The 20,453-nt window shown below is 39.1% G+C and overlaps 1 protein-coding gene across 11 annotated transcripts in view; it reads left to right on the top strand.

Annotated features, from left to right (window-relative positions):
* The window catches only part of LOC122556642 (mitogen-activated protein kinase 9), a 57,852-nt gene extending 38,435 nt beyond the window's left edge, over positions 1 to 19,417 (top strand). For 6 of the 11 annotated variants that reach the window (XM_043703601.1, XM_043703602.1, XM_043703598.1 and 3 more), the window contains 3 exons: positions 7,703 to 7,885; positions 8,402 to 8,526; positions 18,755 to 19,409. In XM_043703601.1, the coding sequence (XP_043559536.1) occupies positions 7,703 to 7,885; positions 8,402 to 8,526; positions 18,755 to 18,814 (368 nt within the window). In that variant the 3' untranslated portion in view covers positions 18,815 to 19,409. Of the gene's footprint in view, positions 1 to 7,702; positions 7,886 to 8,401; positions 8,527 to 10,749; positions 10,825 to 18,416; positions 18,485 to 18,754 lie in introns of those variants that run through there. The other 5 variants (XM_043703604.1, XM_043703595.1, XM_043703603.1 and 2 more) reach the window with 4 other exon arrangements.
* Positions 19,418 to 20,453: the final 1,036 nt, after the last annotated feature.

Raw genomic sequence — 20,453 nt, 5'->3', positions numbered from 1 at the left:
TTTTTAAGATATTATAGTTATTGTTTATTTTATGGAGTAATCTGTTATAGCAGATGACATACTCCAGAGGTGTGTAACATCTGTATGAAAAGGTTAATTAGGAAAATATCTTTCTTTTAAGAAAAAGAGAAAAGTCATCATCACTTTGTCAGTACATCTGTTATTATGATGCCTTTTCTGGTGAAAAGACCTGAAAATGTTAGTGAAAACCTGAACTTATGGATAAAAGATTTAGTTTAAAATGCAACTAAGGGGGACATTGGACTCTGATTTTGAAAACTGTCGTTGTTGATTATATCATTATAGTTGTCAATGCTGATTCTTTGAAAAGCATATCCAATTAGAGGGAGCAACCTACTGCAGATGCTGGAATCTATGCTGAAAACCACAGCTGGTCAGTCATTTTCCACTGAGAGTCAGCAAACTAATATTTCAAGTCTAGATGATGCTTCATCAGGATTGAAGTGTGGAGGGTGCAGCATTTATGCAACAGTGGTGGTGTGGAGTACTGAGGAGAAAGGCTGTTGATAATGCAGATTAAGTGATTGATTGAAATGTGAGAATGGCAGAACAATAGTGTGTCTAGCTACCAAACTGGAAAGAACAGATAGTTCCACTGGAAGACTATTCTTTCCAGTTTGGTAGCTAGACATAATTGTTCTGCCATTCTTGCACTCCAATCATTTAATGCACAGTAAGTGATTGGAGTGTCAAAATGACAGAACAATAGTGTGTCTAGCTACTAAACTGCAAAGAATAGTCTTCCAGTGGGACTATCTGTTCTTTGCAGGAGAAAGTGAGGACTGCAGATGCTGGAGATCAGAGTAGAGAGTGTGGTACTGGAAAAGCACAGCAGGTCGGGCAGCACCCAAGGAGCAGGAGAATCGATGTTTCGGGTGTAAGCCCTTCATCAGGAATGAGGCTTGTGGGCCATGGGTCTGGGAGGGGGTTGGGGGAAGATGGCTGAGAATGTGATAGGTAAATGAAGGTGGGAGAGGGTAGTGGAGTGGATAGATGGGAAAGATGATGGACAGGTCAGAAGGGCAGTGCAGAGTTTAGATTAGATTAAATTACATAAAGTGTGGAAACAGGCCCTTCGGCCCAACAAGTTCACACTGACCCTCAAAAGAGCAACCCACCCAGACCCATTCCCCTACATTTATCCCTTCACCTAACACAATGGGCAATTTAGCATGGCCAATTCACCTAACCTGCACATCTTTGGACTGTGGGAGGAAGCCGGAGCACCCAGAGGAAACCCACGCAGACACTGGGAGAATGTGCAAGCTCCACAGACAGTTGCCCGAGGTGGGAATTGAACCCAGGTCTCTGGCGCTGAGAGGCAGCAGTGCTAACCACTGTGCCATAGTGCCGCCCCACAGCTTGGGACTGGGATAATGTGAGGGGAGGGGAAATTAGGAAACTGGTGAAATCCACATTGATCCCATGCTGTGCAGGATACCAAGGCTGAATATGAGGTGTTCTTTTTCCAGGCATCAGGTAAGGATTTGGTGATGGAGGAGGCCCAGGACTTGCGTGTCCTTGGCGGAGTAGGAGGGGGAGTTGAAGTGTTCAACCACGGGACGGTGGGCTTGGTTGGTGTGGGTGTTCCAGAAGATGTTCTCCGAAACGATCCGAAAGTTGGCATCCTGTCTCTCTGAATTAGAGGAGACCACATCAGGTGCAACAGATACAGTAGATAACATTGATGGAGGTATAGGTAAATTTCGGTCAGATATGGAAGGATCCTTTGGGGCCTTGGAGGGAGGTGTGGGCGCAGGTTTTGCACTTAGTGCAAATTTAGCAGGGGCAAGTGCCAGGAATGGGGTGTGGGCTGACTGGGGGGGGGAAGGACGTCATGGATCTGACGAGGGAGTTGCGGAAGGAATGGTCTCTCTGGACCCCAGTCGGGGTGGGGAGGGAAATATATCTCCGGTGGTAGGGCCTGTTTGTAGGTGGCAGAGGATGATGTGATAGATATGGAAGTTGTGGGATGGAGGGTGAGGACCAGGGATCATCTGTCCTTGTTGTATTGAGAGGGGTGGGGTTCAAGGGCAGAGGTGTGGGAGGAGATGCGCTGGTGGGCATTGTTGATGCGAAGGGAATTGCAATCTTGGAAGAAGGATTTCCTAAGGTGGAATTGGTCATCCTGGGAGTGGAGGCGGAGAAATTGGGAATAAGGAATGACATGTTTATAGGATGTAGGGTGGGAGGAGGTGTAGTCTAGGTAGTTGTGGGACTCGGTAGGCTTGTTGCAGATGTCCGTGGTTAGTTGGTTCTTTCCAGTTTGGTAGTTAGATGCACCGTTGTTCTGCCATTCTCACATTCCGATCACTTAATCTACACTAACAGCAGCCTTTCTTCCCCAGCATTTCACCCCATCACTGTAGCATAAATGCTGCCCCCTCCACACTTCACTTCAGCTCTGATGAAGAGTCATCTAGACTCAGAATGTTAGTTTGCTTTCCATCCAATTAGAACTCTGCTCGTGGCATTTCAATTATTTTCTTTCCAAATAAGGATTCATTTCTCAATTTAGAAGTTGCTTTTCAAGTCTGCTGAAACCACACTCTTAAAAGAATACATTCCAAATTGTCATAACTCCTACATTTAAAAATAAACTTACCTCATTCCCTTCTAACTCTTCTGCCAATTACATTCATTTGGTCCTTTCTTACTGACCAGCCTGCTAGTAATAATATTTGCTTCTCAGGAACCCTTATCAAAACTCCCTCAACCTTTGAACTATTTATTAACTCCTTCAATTTTCCTCAGAGTCGAAAAGATTTATTCCAGTTGCTGTAATCACTCCTCATAATTGAAGTAATCCCTGGAGCTATGTTAGTAAATCTTATCTGTTCTCAGACCTCTCTAATTTTCCTAAAAGGCAGTGCCCCGAGTTTGATGTAATACTGTGGGTAACATGCTTTGTCTGTATGCATATATTCCAAGAATAAACAGTGTTAGGATAATTATGCTTTGGTCATACAGATTCTCTTTGTATGTAAGTAAGTGGACCTTCCTGCATGTTCATGTATGTATGCATTTTGACGGCTACTATAGATACTGACCTATTGATGGCCTGTAAATTCTTCCAGTTAAACATTAGCTCGACCAAATCATTTTCTTTGGCCTCAATCGTAAGCTCAGTATCCTTCTGTTGTCTTCCCCATTGACTTTATTGTCTGAATTAGATTATTCATTTTTCCCCATTTCATCACCCTCGAGCTCTTCTTTCATTATTCTTCCCTTATCCAGTCATAGAGATGTACAGCATGGAAATAGACCTTTCAGTCCAACTTGTCTGTGCTGACCAGATATCCTAAATACATCGTGTTCCATTTGGCAGCATTTGGTCCATATTCCTCTAATCCCTTCCTATCATATACTCATCCAGATGCCTTTTAAATGTTGTAATTTTACCAGCCTCAACCACTTCCTCTGGCAGCTCATTCCATACTCTCATCACCCTCTGTGAGAGAAAGTTGCCCTTTTAAATCTTTCCTCTCTTACTTTAAACCTATGCCCTCTAGTTTTGGACTTATCCATGCTGGGAAAAAGACCTTGTCTACTTACTCTATCCATGCCTGTCATGATTTTATAAATCTCTATAAGGTCACCCTTCAGTCTCCGATGCTTCAGGGAAAACAGCCGCAAACTACTCAGCCCTTCCCAATGCTCAAACCCTCCAACCCTGGCAACATCTTTATTAATCATTTCTGAACCTTTGCAAGTTTTACAACATCCTTCCTATAGCGGGGAGACCACAATTGCACACAGTATTCCAAAAGTTGCCTGACCAATGTCCTGTACAGCTGCAACATGACCTCCCAACTCCTATACTCAGTGCGCTGACCAATGAAGGCAAGCATACCAAACACCTTCACTATCTTATGTACCTGTGACTCCACTTTCAAAGAACTTTAAGCCTGCAGTCCAAGGTCTTTTTGTTCAGCAACACTTCCCAGGACCTTAGCATTAAGTGTATAAGTCCTCCCCCAATTTGTGTTTCCAAATGCAGCACCTCACATTGATCTAAAGCATCTGCCAGAGTGCCCATTAGCCCATCTGATCAAGATCCCTTTGTACTCTGAGGTAATCTTCTTGGCCACATTTCTATTTCTCTCCTTCCTAGTGATTTCCCTCCTAACCCTTTTACCAGCCAATTGCTTTGCCCTCTTTTCTAACTATACTGCCAGTTTGCCAACCTTGCATCGCCCTATGTATACATTCTTCAAGAATTTTTTCATTCAGGAACACAAAACTGCCTCAGTATAAAGAAAATCCTTGTTGCTATTCTATTCCCCCGTTTTTAAAATTTTGCTGATATCCACCCTATCTGCGCTGAGTGGTGATTTGTCCTTGATTCCAATTTCCAACTTTGCTCACCTTGCCGCGCTCATCTAAGTCCTTACTGATTTCTATGAATTCCTATTCTCCCTTAATTTCTGTCCATATAAAATATCATATTAAACACATGGCCACCTCCTTGAACTTGCTATCATACCTTATAATTGTTTGGTAATTGAAAGTATAAACGTTGATAAAATCTTTTCATGTTGCATTCATTGAGACTGACATGCAAGAAAATAAACTTGGAAAAGGAGCAAATTGATGTTTCTGTTCCAAGTTTGGTTTCTTGGGGTGTCTGTGCTTTGCACTTGTTGATATCACGTAACCTCACTCATTCTGTGTTCATATTCGGACAACTCTTCAGTTTGTACATTTGCACATCAAGACTGCCAACTATTTAGTCTTACGCTCTCAATATGCTGCAATACTTCTCCAGGTTTTCATCTGGTCAGCTGTTGTCAATCTATGAAGCCCTTGTATGCAATAAAAAGTTAGTGTTCCATTCCTGTTGTCTGTTAGTGTACTTTTCCAGCTTTGTGCCCTTGTCCAGGGACAGGTGTGAACATATCCAATTTTGCACCACATTAATCATCCATTTCTAGATGTGGCTGGACCACACTAAACAGTTTTGTGCCTCACTGATCTCTGACCAAACTATCTACCATTGCAACTTAACCAAAAGATAAAACTCAGCTTCTTTATGCCATTAATCTTGACCTTAAATCTGAAAATACTGCTCACCTGTACTCCCCTCAAAAATACAAAGCTCATACACTGTATGACTGAGACCACCTTTGCCATTTTTTCTTATCCCTACCCTCACCCTAAACTCTAAGACTACTTTCTGTAGTTTATCTCATAGCATTCGTGGGTTTCTGTTATCCTGTTACCATCAACTTGTTGACCACCTTCACTTACTTTACATCCCATACTGTCCAACATGTAACAAATTCTTCCTCATCACGTACTGCTCATTTCCCTTCCAAATATTATTTACTTTCTCTTCAAAAATCCTATCCTCATCTGCCAATGCAAACTGCTGTCTATTGTGGATTAACCTTTGCGTCCATGAGCATATTGCTTCCTGAATTTCATCTCATCAAACCCACCACCGAGTATTTAAATCATTCTAATCCATTTCTGCTCAGTCATTATAGAGAGATTCCTAATCAATCACAAAGGTCTATAACTGTGCTGTAATGTATCCAACATTCTTGACAGCTTGTTACAGTCAAATGCAACTGCTTCCTCTCATATTGCTCCTCTGGTCCAGCTTTTGAGATTGTCTACATTTGTTTTTGCTTTTTTCCACCAAATTATGCCCTGGACATTTCTAACAATGACACCTAATCCTCAACTCCTTGCTGCACGTTGGCACCATCATCTTCAACCTCTTTGCTGCCTCTTTTGACCCCCTCCACAGCTTTAGTGCTGCCAGGTTTTCCAACATTGTTGTTGATGGCCTGTAAATTCTTATAGTTAAACATTAGGTAGACCAAATCCATTTTCTTTGGCCTCGGTCATAAGCTCAATATCTTCCATTCACTTTATTGTTTGAATTGGATTGTTCATTGTGTGAAAGTCCAAATGACTCCATAGTAAACTTCAAGAACCCCATATAACTGTCCATCACCAAAATTCTGCACTGTTGCCAGAACCACTCCATACTTTGCCACACGTACTGCTGGAACCCGCATTCATTCCTTTGTTAATATCAGACTTAGCTATTAGAGGCCTCCTGGCCAATCTCCATCCTTCGTAAATTGTGCACCATCCAAAATTTGATGTTCCTAAAATTTCCAATATAAAGTTCCTGTTCTTGCATTTTGATCCCATTTGCATTTATACATGCATGAGTTAGCATGAGCGGGCATTCAGCATCTCTGATGCTGATCATAACTAATCTGCTTATAACCTCAAATTGTATTACTGTATGCTCCTGATATTCCTCTCTCATTTTGACAAGTTTCTATCACATCTGCCTTGAAAATATTCAAGGATTCCGCTTTATTACCTTTCAGGAAGAGAATTTTAAAGAGAAAATGCAAGTCACCTCAATTGTCGTTTAAGTCAGCAAAGAATGATTTTTAAACAGGGACCCATAGTTCCAGATTCTTATATAAGAGGAAGCATCCTCTCCACATCTGCCATATCAAGATTTGCGGGATCTTGTATGTTTTAATCAAATCATCTCTGCAGCCTTTCCACCCCTCTAAGGACTTGGTATTATTTCAAATTTACTACTTGTCCATCCATCAAAATCTTTTGGCCTTCAGCCATTTTGGATTCTATCTGCTGTAATTCCCAGCTTAATACTCTTCATTTCCATTTCTTTGAAGATCCTCTTGAACACTCTTTAGTTTTCCTTGCTTTGCTCACCCCCAAAACAAATTTCATATGGCTTGTTACCGATTTTTGTCTGACAAAGATGGGAATCACCGTGAAATGTTTATCTTCATTAAATAGTTTTAATTTGCCAATTATTGTTGTATTGACTTATAAATTTTGGAGACCATGAGAATACAGTGTATCAATAATCCTGTTATCGTAAATAAGAGCAGTGTTGGAAGAATTCAGTAGGTCTGGCAGCATCATAATACTTCCAGTCCAAAATGTGTCTTCCTCAGAAATTTGAATGTTCTGAAGAAAAGTCTGGTTGAACTTGACACTTAACTCTGTTTCTGTCTCCAAAGATGCTGCCAGATCTCCCATATTTTCCAGTATGTTGTTGTTATTTCAGGCTTCTAGCATCCACAGTACTTCGCTTTATTCCTATGATCTGTGTTCTTTTGACCTTCTATTCTAAACTGCACAAATATGTTTCCTCTTCTGAACCTTTGCATTGTGTTGAAATCCAGACTAATTGCAAAAGCTCCAACTCTAAACATTTTCTTACTTCAATTAAAATCTGGGAATACTTTAACTTCCTTTTGCAATCTTCAACCTCCAATTTTAATTCCTATTTCCTGATTGAGTTTTCATGGTTAGTTTTTGCAATGTATTTGTGTTACTGTGAACCAAATTAAAGGAGCTAGAAGTGAAAATGACATTTTTATAGAATAAATTTAATTTATTAAAAACTAATTGCTAAAATAGGCATTAGATTTGTTTGCTTCTGATGAAGTAGTATAATCTGAATAAGTTCAAGAAGCAGTAAAGACATTTTCTTTGAATACTTTAGACTACTGCCTTTGTACACATGCCTTTACAATGGTCAAACAAGTTGTAGAGCAAGTCGATTTAAATTCGATTAAACAACTGAAATATACTACAGTGCACTAAATAAAAAAAAAGCTTGGTACGGAATACGAAATCTTTTCAACTAGTTTTCCTGAACCAGTTGATGCAGATATTGATCAGTGGAATAAAGTTATTGAACAACTAGGAACGCCATCTGCAGAATTCATGAAGAAATTGCAGCCAACTGTACGAAATTATGTAGAGAATAGACCAAAGTATCCGGGGCTTGGCTTTGAAACACTATTTCCAGATTGGGTGTTTCCAGCAGATTCAGAACGTGACAAGTTAAAAGGTATGATTTATTTTTTGAAATTTTATTTAGATCCTGTTCAAGAGTGTTGTGTGCACTTGTAATTTTAAACTTTATGAAGAACTTCAATAGCAGATGTAAAATTATGTGGAAATTAAATTGCTGAATGTATCAAAATCCAGGGGTATAATGTGCCATTAAGTTTTTAAAAGCTTCAACTTGGTGATTGTGTTTAAAACTGTTTAATAAAACTGTAAATTAATTATTTTCTGGCAATTTTAAATCTTAATGTCATAATGGTTTAAAGTTTTACAAGGAAGCAAGCAATATTTTTCATGTTGAATTTTTTTAATAAAGAAAGTGTTTGAGGAGCACATTTTTCTTTGGTCAGTGTGGCAAAATTATGTATGTTAAAGTATTTGCTGTAGCTTGTCCAAAATGCTCCTGTTGGGAGGGGTGGGGGGAATCTATTTATGTTAAGTGCATTTAATAATGTACAAAATGAGTAGGTTATAGAGACCCTTCAGACATTAAATTGTTTTATTTATTAAATTTCAGTAAGTCAGGCCAGAGATCTTCTATCAAAAATGCTCGTAATTGATCCTGACAGGCGGATTTCTGTAGATGATGCCTTACAACATCCATATATTGCCGTCTGGTATGATCCTTCTGAAGTAGAAGCAGTAAGCAAATTATTTTTGATTGTAGCATTTTAGTTATCTGTCTAATATTAGTGTTTGATCCATATTTTGCATCTGTGCTTGAACTGTTTTTATCTAATCTGTATGTTAGAATCTAAATTTAGGCTCATCAACATAAATGTGAGCATTTGGCCTATTGAATCTGTTCTGCAGTTCAGTACTATCATGGTTGTTCTTTTGCTTCAATTGCAAGTTTCCACCTGCTTCTGATCTGCCTCTATTCCCTGTGTTCCAGCAGAGGCTGGAGGGGTGCATTGATTATTTTCTCACTCCACTCATCCACTGATTATGGCAGTTTTTAAACCAGAATTGGTGATATGACTGATGAATATGGATTTTTGGCTTTTATCTGATTAGAATTAGGACCAAGTGCGCCAGGTTTCTTTCGTCAACATAGAATAGTTAGTTTATTGCAAATAAAACATGTTCTCATATGTGGAGATGGTTGACCAAAAAAAAATTAGATTCTGCAAAGATGCACATGACGATTTGTATTGTGTCATCCCAAACTTTACTTGATACAAATGTGAGCAACAGATAAATGGTAGAACACCCCGACTGTGACCACATAGATTTCTCAGAAATTCACCCCTGACATTAGTGATTAATGCAGGTCACTAATTCTCATTGAAACCTCATGGGATTATGGTTTTGATAAACTGGCCTTGCAGATCTGTTACAAACTGCTTCTACAACTGCTTATGTTCTAGTGATTTACCTTCCTTTCCTGGGACCGTGCTTCTTTGGATTTGTGGAAACTGTACGGTTATGGGCACAACTTTAGTTTTTCCATTAACCCAATACTGCTCCTGGGTTTATTACTTGTGTTCTGATCTTGTTTAGTTGGTGAAGTAATACTGCTTGTGGTCTTCCTTCAGCCGAGGTCAGACCTGTACTGAACTGCTAGTGGCACATTGCTTCTGAGTCCCATCAATTTCCAGAATTTCTCTGGAGCCATGAGTGGAATATTTTGCTGCTTTTTAACTGCAAGAACATTTTCCTGAGTTTGAACAGCAAAGAACCATCCAAATGTTCTTGACTTCTCACTTGGAGTCCCCAACAGCACATTTGTTCTCATTCAGTTGCCTTTTCAGCAGTGTAGCTTGACAGTTCTTTTCTAGATGGAGCTTGTCTCTGTCTTAGTCTTTGTCACCTCATCCAACTAACTGTGACCCAGGACTGTTCGTCAGAGGCCCTTGAACTGTTTTGAGTGTCCTATTGAAAATATTATAACAAGATCTGCCCTTGCTCCAAGCAATGCTTTAATGTAGCCAATATTTTAGAACAATAAAATGTAGTATCTCTGGAGTTTTCTGTCCTCTGACTGTTGCAATGTCATCAAGTGCTGTGTCTGGCAGTACAGAAATGCTTGCAGATAAATCTGAATTAATTACACTTCAGCGATCAAAGATTTTTCCTTGTCAAATCTAGCCAGTAATAAATCATTCACAGTTCTCATGGAGGGCAAGTGAGGTAACGCTGTAGAGAATTCTCTCTGAATAAATTTCTCCTCAGTCTCAAATGATCAATCCCTTATCCTGAGCCTATGCTCCTTTGTCGTAGATTCTTCCTCTTGTTTTACCCATCTGTCAACTTTTTGTCCACTCACTCACCCTGTTTATATCTCTTTGCACTTTTATTCTTTGTTGGAACTTGCATTTCTGACCAGTTTTGTATCATCTGTAATCTTCAATCACTTTATCTCTTTATCTAAGTCAATATTATAGATGCTAATTAGTTGAAGCCTCAGCACTGATCCTTGTGGCACACGTCTAGAAATAGCCTGGCTGTTTGAGAATGCCATATTAATATTTACACTGCTGTCTGCCTTTTAACCAAACTTGTTGACCTCTGCTAATATGTTGCTGTCAACTCCAGAAGCAATCTTGCCTATTAACCTCCTGTGTGACATCATCCAGATTTCTTTTGGAAATGTACTGGGTCTCCATTATCTACTCAATGGAAAAATCCTCCAAATAAATATAGCAAAACATATTTCCCATTTATGAAGCAATGGTGACTTTGTCTGAACATATTATGATTTTATTTCAATCCCTTTTGGGGATACAACCCTATCCCTTTTCAGCAGGATGGATTTCTCCCAGAACCAAAGGGCATTTTAGTATCCAATGCCAACTAATCTGAAACTAATGAGTTCACACTGTAGTGAAATGAATCTGAGCTATTTATCTTATTGGCTTATAGGTGGCATTACTTCATCCTGTCCACTTTCCTCCAGACTTTTTCAAAAGGAAATGTTTTTGATATAATACCAAAATGAAAGTTGTGTTTCTTGGAAGGTAGGAAATCTTCTTAGGATAAATGAACTTGCTGCCTATTTGGAAATGGAAAATTGGCTGGAAGTCTGAATCGTAATTTGGGAAATAGCTAAATCTGATGTCTAAAGATTGATTTTAGTAAACGTAATTGATACAATCAAATCAGAAACTAATCTAATATATACAATAAAGTATGATATCCAGCTGTTTCATTACCTGGCTAGGTAACATCGTCAGTGGCGACCTCCAAGTGAAGCGGAGCTGTTGTCTCCTGCTTTCTATTTATATCTTTCTCCTGGATGGGGTTCCTGGGGTTTGTGGTGATGTCATTTCCTGTTCGTTTTCTGAGGGGTTGATAGATGGCATCTCGATCTATGCGTTTGTTTATGGCGTTGTGGTTGGAATGCCAGGCCTCTCGGAATTCTCTGGCATGTCTTTGCTTAGCCTGTCCCAGGATAGATGTGTTGTCCCACATGTGTTTAAAAGACCCAGTACAACCCATGGACAAAACCAATGTCATCTACAAAATTCCATGCAAGGACTGCCACAAACACTACGTAGGACAAAGAGGAAGAAAGTTAGCCACCAGGATACACGAACACCAGCTAGCTACAAAAAGACACGACCCTCTCTCCCTCGTAGCCCTACACACGGATGAAAAAAAACCCACCATTTTGACTGGGACAACACATCTATCCTGGGACAGGCAAAGCAAAGACATGCCAGAGAATTCCTTGAGGCCTGGCACTCCAACCACAACGCCATAAACAAACGCATAGATCTAGATGCCATCTATCAACCCCTCAGAAAATGAACAGGAAATGACATCACCACTTACCTCAGGAACCCCATCCAGGAGAAAGATATAAATAGTAAGCAGGAGACAACAGCTTCGCTTCACTTTGAGGTCGCCACTGATGATGTTACCTAGCCAGGTAATGAAACGTCTGGATATCAAACCTACAGCTCAGCGAGCAAACCTACACCCTAAACCTTGACCTGAGCTACAATCCTTCACAAACCTTGCAACAATAAAGTAAATTATATGTCAAAAAGGACAATATAGATTTTTGATATTATGTGCATAGTGTTGTGTAACATGTCAATACAAATGCCTTTAGTGAGGACACATTGTGCATTGCTAAATGTTTTTAGGTCATTAAATTTTAGCATTTTCAATGCTGTTCCATCAATGAGATCCACCAATGGAAAGTACAACAGTGTTACAAAGTCCTGACAAACTGAAGGTTGAATGGGAAAGATTGTTCTTGAAAGACTGCAAAAGTCACATATTGAATGTGAAGCTTGGGAACAAGTCTGTTTGACTGTAGATGGTGACTGCTTTGATGAACTTAGTGTGTCCAAATATTTGTTTGGCCTGTAACTAATCATTGTTTTCAAAAAGAAAATTGAAGCCTGCCAGCTCAGGAAGGCTTGCTGTTGAGAGAATGCTGTCAACATGTGAAAGTACTTGTGACGTCTTTGAAATGCAAAGATTCAAGTGCATGGTCTAGAAAATCTTTTTTTTTAAAATGTCTTATTAGGAAGCTAAAGTGAAATATACGAGTTGTATTCACCATCCAATTTTATGCTGTGATTCCTGGCAGCATGTGACTAATCTAGTTCTTTTGTAAAAAAATGCCTGTAAGACTGTGTTCAGGACCTAGAAAGGCATGATGTTTAATTATTCTTAACACCAAAAAGACTATTGTAAGCAAACAATCCACATGGACCATTGAAAGTTAGAAGTTCTTAATATACCAGTTCACTGAGAAAACCAACTCTCTGCCGCTTCTTTAAGTTTCCAGGTATGTTTAATATTCAAGTCAATTTCAAACTGTTCTATAGGCAGGGAACAGGCAGCAGACTAGTAGAGTACCAAAGATCTGTTGGAAATGGTTTTTCTGTGTGTGAGAGAGAGATGCCCGGGGATAAAATTCTTGTTCAGGCAGCTATTTCCTTGATATTTCAGATACTAATTATGGTTTCTACCATATAGAGAAAAGTCAAAACTCGAGGGCTCTCAAATGCTTATTTCAGTCTTTGTGGTATTTACTCCTGTAGTGCATTCATGAAAGAATAGGCTGGACATTTTTCTAACAAAGAATGCATGGAGCATATTATACTAGAGCATGTTGTCAGGTTTAGGCTTGTTTATGTATTGCTGTATTTATGTATCTAGGTACCGTGTAGTCTTCATGAAGTAGGGAGCTAGAGGAGATAGTAGTCTACTCCCTTTGAATCTGGCAGTGAATGTCAGAATATTACTGACCCTGCCGATCAAAACAAATTTTGACAATGTCCAAAGTTAACTGACTTATTTAATGTTGTCGTTTGCATCATCATGAGAAGCTGCCTTCGTGTCTATTGCAGACTTTTGAAAAGGTTTGCTCTGTTGCAATATGCATATGCTCCTGTTTTGATAAACATGAATAGGGTTAGAGATGACTCTAGGATGGCTTATAACATTTTGCAACCTGTAAAGTGCATTTTAAATGTAGTCAACACTTGTGATGTAGGAAATGAGATAAACCAATTTGCATTTTGCAATCTTCTACTAAGACCAACAGAATAAATTTTGGTTTTAGATATTCTGAGGAATGTGGGCTCTGGAGAGAATTCCACTGTTTCTTCAATAGTGCCATGGAATCTTATATGTCCAAAATATTGTACCTCTGACACTCTTCTGGAGTGCCAGTCTAAATTGTGTGCATACATCTTGATTGAGCCCTCAACCTTCTGACTCTGAGGTGAGAGCATTGCTGCAGTGACGCATGAATTTCTAACTAGTGATGTGGGATTGGTTCTTCGCAAGTAGTCTTTTTTTCTTAATTCTCTTACAATACTTCTTAGCATCTGTGTTTGCATGTAGATCATGTAGCAGTGATATTTGTGTACTTCGTCATGTGGAAGAAATTTCAAAGGGTAAGTCAGTTGTCTTAAGTTCAGTTTCCGTTTTGTAGTCAAATACAACATCAAATTTGTCCATGGTGTTGCTTCTTAAGTAAGAGTCACCGTTTCATCTATCGCTGTGGTGTTGCTTTTATAGATTTTAGTCAAAGGTTCATATGTTTGTTTTAAAAAAAAAGCAACATTTTTGTACCCATCTGAACAAGCTGACAGTGAGGCTGTGGTGTAGTAGCATTTTTGCGAGTAATTTAGGAGATCTGGGAACCAGAATTCAAATACCATCTTGGCAGAGGGGGTGGAATTTGAATTTTAAATGCCTGAAACTAGAAGTCTAGTGATGGTCATGAAACCACTATTGATTGTCATTTGAAGAAAGGAGAGAATCCGTCTGGTTTGCCAAAAAGAATCTGCTGTCCTTACCTAGTTTTTCCTACATGTGACTCCAGACCTCTTGCAATGTATTCAATTCTTAACTGCTTTGTGAAGTGAGCTAAAATCAACACAACACTATCAAACTACAATGAAGTCTCAAAAAAGGAATTAAACCAGACATACCTCCTGACACTGACCTAGGCACAAGAAATGGTATCCGTATATTGAAACTTGTTAAACCTGCAATCTCTTTTAGTGCCAAAATTTGGAGATTTGACTCACTGACTAATCAGTCAACAGCCTGACGTGGCCCGTAAGATATGATTCAGAGTGTGTGACTATGTCCTAGACAAGTCATTATCATCTTTCAGCAGATATGGTGGCTCAATAGTATGCACTCAGGAGGGAGTTGCCCTGGGAGATCTCAGCGTTGTCTCCAGACTCCATGAAGAGTTTTGAAAAAGAAACCTGCAGGTTACTAGAAATGCTCAATCCTTGGTTGATGACGATAACGAAGCAGAATGTACTCTGCATGGAGGATTTCAATGGCTAGAGTAATTTTGGTTAACTGCTACTGTGTGAGTTGGTCAAGTCCTAAAAAACATAGTTGCTAGACTAAGTTTGCAGCAGATGGTGAAGGAACTAACAAGATGGGAAACCATACTGACTTTATCTTCACCAGTATGCCTGCTGCAGATGCATCTGCCTGTGAGGGTGTCAGTAGAAGTGACCACTGTGCAATCATTGTGGAGATGAAGTCCCGTTTTGATGGAGAGAATATCCTCCAGTGTATTGTGTGGCACTATCACCGTGCTGATTGGATTACAGTTATGACAAATATAGCAACTCTGGACATGACATTCAGTGAGACAGCGTGATATTGGCAGTAGCAAAATGGTATTCTGACATAATCTGCAACTCACAGCCCGCATGCTCCCCTAAACTAGGGGATCAATCTTGGCTCAATAAAGAGTGCAAGAGGGCATTGAAAAGTAGCACCATGCTAAAAATGAGGTGTCAATCTAGAGAAGTTACAATATAGGACTGTGTGCCAAACAACGTATGTAGCAAGTGATAATCCAGGCTATGCAATTTCACAACCAACAAGCCAGATCTAAGCTCTGCTGTCATGTCACATCCAATTGTGAACAATTATGGACAATTAAACAATTCATTAGATGAGGGAGCTCAACAAATCCTCAGTGGGGAAGCCCAGCAACCTAATGCCAAAAATGATACCGAAGCATCTGTGCTCACCTTCAACTAGCAGTGTTAGTGGGTGATTCATCTCTGCCTCCTCAAGAAGTCCGCTGCATCACTGATGCCAGTCATCAGCCAATGCAGTTCTCTCTTCATAATATGAGGAAGTGATTTGATATAGCAAAGACTGTGGACCCTGACAGAATTCCGGCAATAGTTCTGAAAACCTGTGCTCCAAACATTGCCAGGGAAATGTTGAAAATTTCTCAGGTCTGCTCTGTACATAAAAAGCAAGATCAATCTAATCCAGCCAATTACCACCCCATCAGTACAATTCCAGTCATCAGGAAAGTATTGGAATTGATCTTCAATAGTATTATCAAACAGTATTTGTTGAGTAACAACCTGCCCACTGGCACTCGGTTTTGGTTCCTCACCTCCTCTCAGCCTCGATTCAAACTTGGATGAAAGAGCTCAACTCCAGAGAATTGAAAGTGACATCAAGGCTGCACTTGACAGAATGGCATCAAGAAGCCTGGGCAAAACTGGTGTCAGTGGGAATAGATGGAGGGTGAAAACGCTTTGCTGGTTGGAATCATACCTGACACAAGGAAGAAGGTCGTGGTTGTTGGAGGTCAGTTATCTCAGCTGCATGACATCTCCACAGAAGTTTCTCTGTGTAGTGTTTTAGATCCAGCCATCTTCAGCTGCTTCATCAATGATCTTTCCTCCCATTTGAAGTGGGGATGTTTGCTGATGATTACAAATGTTCAGCACCACTGGGGACTTAAATACTGCAACAAACTCTGTCCCCATGCAGCAAGAGCTCAACAGTATGTGGCTTAGGCTGTTAAATGACAAGTAAAAGTTTTACCAAATGTCAAGCAATGACTGTAGCCTGAACACCACCCACAAACCAACCTTCCATCCCACCCCACCCACCCATCGTCAACATCCTGGGGTAATCATTGACCCGAAACTGCACTGGACTAACCATATAAATACTGTGGCTACAAGAGGTCAAAGGTTAGGAATCTTGTGGCAATTGACTCAGTCTGTCCACTATCGACAAGGCACAATTCCAGTAGTGTGATGGAATATTCTCTACGTGTCTTAACAAGCATAGCTTCAACAGCACTCAAGCTTCGCACCATCCAGGATAAAGCACCGAACTTCATTTGCTCCATATCCACAAACATTTAGTTTCTTTGCCACTGGTGTTCTTCAGCAGCATATGTGCCATCTATGAGATGCACTGCGCAAATTTTTCAAGACTTTTTTTTAAGACAGCACCTTCTAAACCCATGGCCACTAATATCCAGAAGGACAAGGACATCCGATCCATGGGAATGCAGCTACCTGCAGGATCCTGTCCATGCCAGTTGCCATTCTAACTTAGAATTACATCTTCGTTCCTTGGTGTCGCTGGGTCAAGACCTTAGCATTCCTCTCCCATCAGCATTATATATGTGGGCTACAGCAGTTGCACCTTCTCTGGCAGTCGAGGATGGACACTGGCCTAGCCAGCAAAGCCCACATCTTATAAATAGAAAAACAAAAGTTGATACAAGATTGCCAAGGTGCTCTGTGTCACTTCCTCAGTACTGTCAATTCAGACTGCATATATAAGCTATGAATGTGGCATTAAAAACTCCCAAATTTCTCAGTACACCAGGACACACGCTGAGCCGAATTGACATTGAGGGCATGAATTAAATAATAGGTGACTAATAAACCTCAGATGCCTAAAACATCAAGGTAACATGCATGTTATGAACTGTTCTGCACAGATTCCTCCACAGCACTGCCAGATGTTCATTATAAAATTGGAGTGGGGGGGGGGGAAGAAGTTTCGAGTCTGACTGCACAAGCACGAGTATTTTCCCCATGGCTACTTTAATTAAATTGCAGAGAAATTAAAATGTTTATAAATCCAGGATAACAGTGTGTGTGTGTTCATTTTAGGACATATGTCAAAGAATTTACTATTCTGGTGAAGATCGAAATGGCCAGCTTGTGATTGTCCTGAATGGAAAAAGTAGTTGGAATTTCTGATCTGAATAGCACATGTAGTATTAGCATTTAAACTTCAGTGATATCCTTCTGCACTTGCAGACTTTTAATCATTGATTTTTTTTTAACAACCTTTACCTTGGGTTTTGGTTTTAAATGTGTCTACTTAGGGAGAGTTAGGCAATCAAAAAATCTTGTAGTAGCTTTTCTGGGAAAATTGTAATAGGTTTCCATGTGTGCTTGATGTATGTGTTATGAAATTGAAGGTATGTACTGTACTTTGAAGAGAGAGAGAGAATGCTGTTCTGAACTGAGATTACAAGCACCAATGTATAAGACTTGATGGCAGTCCCAGAGTGTACTGGAAAATTGAAAATATGTAATGTTTGATTGTGAAATGGATACCTGAGTTTTGGTTGATGTTTTGACAACAATTTAAATTAACCAATTAGATTAAATTATGCCCCAGGATACCAAAACCCAGTCGAGTTTGAATTTATTGTTTAGCCAATACTGAACCGATGAGATGATCTGATGTTTGTGGGGTTATAAAATGCAGACATTTTGAAAATTGGTCAGAGAGAGAAAAACCCATGGCGAGCTAATTGCCCATCTAACATCTTGTTCTCAAAGAAGTGAGAAAACACCTCTGTATCAACGGTACCTTTTTCATGTGAAACATGCTCGCAGGGAAATCAGCCAGAAGAGTGAAGACTTAGGAGAAGATAGCAACTGTATGATTTTGAAATTAAGTTGATGTAATTTAAATAAGTGTCTTATTGGAACAACATGTTGTTATAGAGTTGGAAGCAGATAGTAAGCAGTTAAGAGAAAAGGGGGGCTTAGAGTTGTGCACAGTTGTTTAATGTTCACTTTCAGAGTATAAAAAAAGCTATTTTCTTTAAATAGTAGAGTTTGTGAGTTTTGTCACTCATTGTGACAGATTATGAGGCAAGACAGATTTTTCTGGGTGTTTGGTTTAATTACCAGAAAAGGTTCGCCTCCATGTCATAACAGTATGCTGATTGATTTGTCACAAATCCCGACCTTTGTTTGCTGTGCTAAATTGGGCCTTAACTGTGCATCTTTTGGATGAAGAAAATAACCATGATCAAGAACAAGACATAAGTGGCAAGATATGATCAAAACAAAAGTTTTGTTTTATGGTAAGTAGAAAAAAAAATTTCATAAACCTTGTTAAAATTAAATTGCATTATACTAGTTGCATAGCTTTTAACTACAAAAGACAAATTAATACTGGAAATAATTTCGGTGTTGATCACAATACTTTATTGTTACAACTGAAGTCTTACTGCATAAATCTTGAATGCTGTACCTAAAATCCAATATTATTCATTTCTGTAATACTTCATTGGAGAGATTTAAATGTTTTGGATTTTAATCCATGCACAATATTTTACGTTTGCAAATTATAGATCCATCTTGAATGGCTTGGAATAAATCTTCAATCAAAGTACCGCCAAGGAGATTTTTAGCAAATTGGCAGGCACGTCCATTACAACGCTGTTGTTAATTTTAGCTGACAGCAAATATGAATGTCAACATCCCAACTTAGAAAGAAGCAAGACTAGTGGAGCCTCCATTTAAGTGTGCATCTTTCTGAGCAGCCATGTCCTGCTGAGATTAAGATGGCTAGCTGCTCTAAGTGTTCAAAACAGAAGAATCATATGGATATATGAGCAAAATATTTTTGCTTTGTTCCTTCTGAATTACGCTTGCACGGCAGTTGTGATATAAAACTTAGACTACAAGTATTAAAAAGAAACCGAGGTTTGATGTTTTGAATGGTCTGCAAAGTAACTACTAGTGGATTAATCTGAATCTGACAATCGTGAGACAATTGTATCTCGTAATTTAATCTGTTTTCTAAAATAATGTTCAGGCAAACAAGTTATTGGAAAGCAAGATATCGGGGATGTGTTTTATCTATTAAGTCTTGAAACATTCTTCTGTATATTCCAGACTACTCTTTCTTTTGTGTTGTACTAGGAGATCCTTTGTTGAATGTGATTGAATCATTAATTGATGAAAATATATAAAGGTTAAGGCACTTTCTGCAATAAACATCAGTTTCATATTAGTGCAAAATTTTTGGGTTTGTTGCTTTTTTGTCAATCAGTTTCTAGTGTTGAATGATTTCCACTATAACTACTGAAGCATAATCAAGGCAAAAAAAGCTGTATTTATATTTTGTTTATCACAATATCTCAAAGTGCCTTATACTGAATTATGTACGTTTTGAAGTATTGGCACTATTGTGATGTAGGGAAACTCTGAGCGAAGTCCTGCAATGATGAGGAAATGACGACATTATTTGTGTGTGATGATGTTTGAGGGATAAATATTGACCAAGACACTGGAGCAAATGCCTGCTCTTCAAAGTAGTGCCATGTGATACTCTCTTGCCTAGCTGGGATCTCATTTTTAACATCTTATCCATGGATAAGATGTAGCATTGTCATTAGCATTAAATATTATCTATAACTATATACTCAAGTCTTTGGAAATGGGTGTAAATCCATAAAATTCTGCCTCAAGGGCATGAATGCTTCCACTGAGCTAAGGCTAACGCCAGGAATGTCTTAGCATTCTGTATATTTCAGATTGAGGAGGTCCAGTTAAAGGAACATTTTCCTGAAAGGGTTTAGGAGAAGTACAATAATATGGTAGGGTTAAACAAAAATATGGTCACATATGTTACAAAGTGCTAATTCCATGCAATGTCGTTGTTGATTCAGTTAAAAAGTTATAATATATTTTGTCCTGATTCTTTGAAACCAGTATTCTTTTATAATATTAGTAGATCTCTGATTGCTCATGGTATCAAATGGATTTACAAAATAATGGTGCATCATTTGGAAAATGTGAGGGAAAATATTACTAGAATACTTACTAGAGATTGTTCTGTGTAAGACTTAAGTATATTAGAAAGCCAGTATAAAAAAAGAACAAATTGCTTACTGTTCTTAATTTGATCAGAAGAGTTGCAAATAGTAATCTAAACACTCCTGCCTGGTGGGCTCTTATAGCACATTGGTAGTGTTGCTACCACTGAGCCAGGAGACCCAGGTTCAAGTCTGACCTACTCCAGAGATATGCAATAATATCTCTGAA

The sequence above is a fragment of the Chiloscyllium plagiosum genome, chromosome 14 (genome assembly GCF_004010195.1).
Source record: "Chiloscyllium plagiosum isolate BGI_BamShark_2017 chromosome 14, ASM401019v2, whole genome shotgun sequence".
NCBI lineage: Eukaryota > Metazoa > Chordata > Chondrichthyes > Orectolobiformes > Hemiscylliidae > Chiloscyllium > Chiloscyllium plagiosum.
Note: the sequence above shows the minus strand (reverse complement) of the source record. Positions and strands in the feature narration are given on the sequence as shown.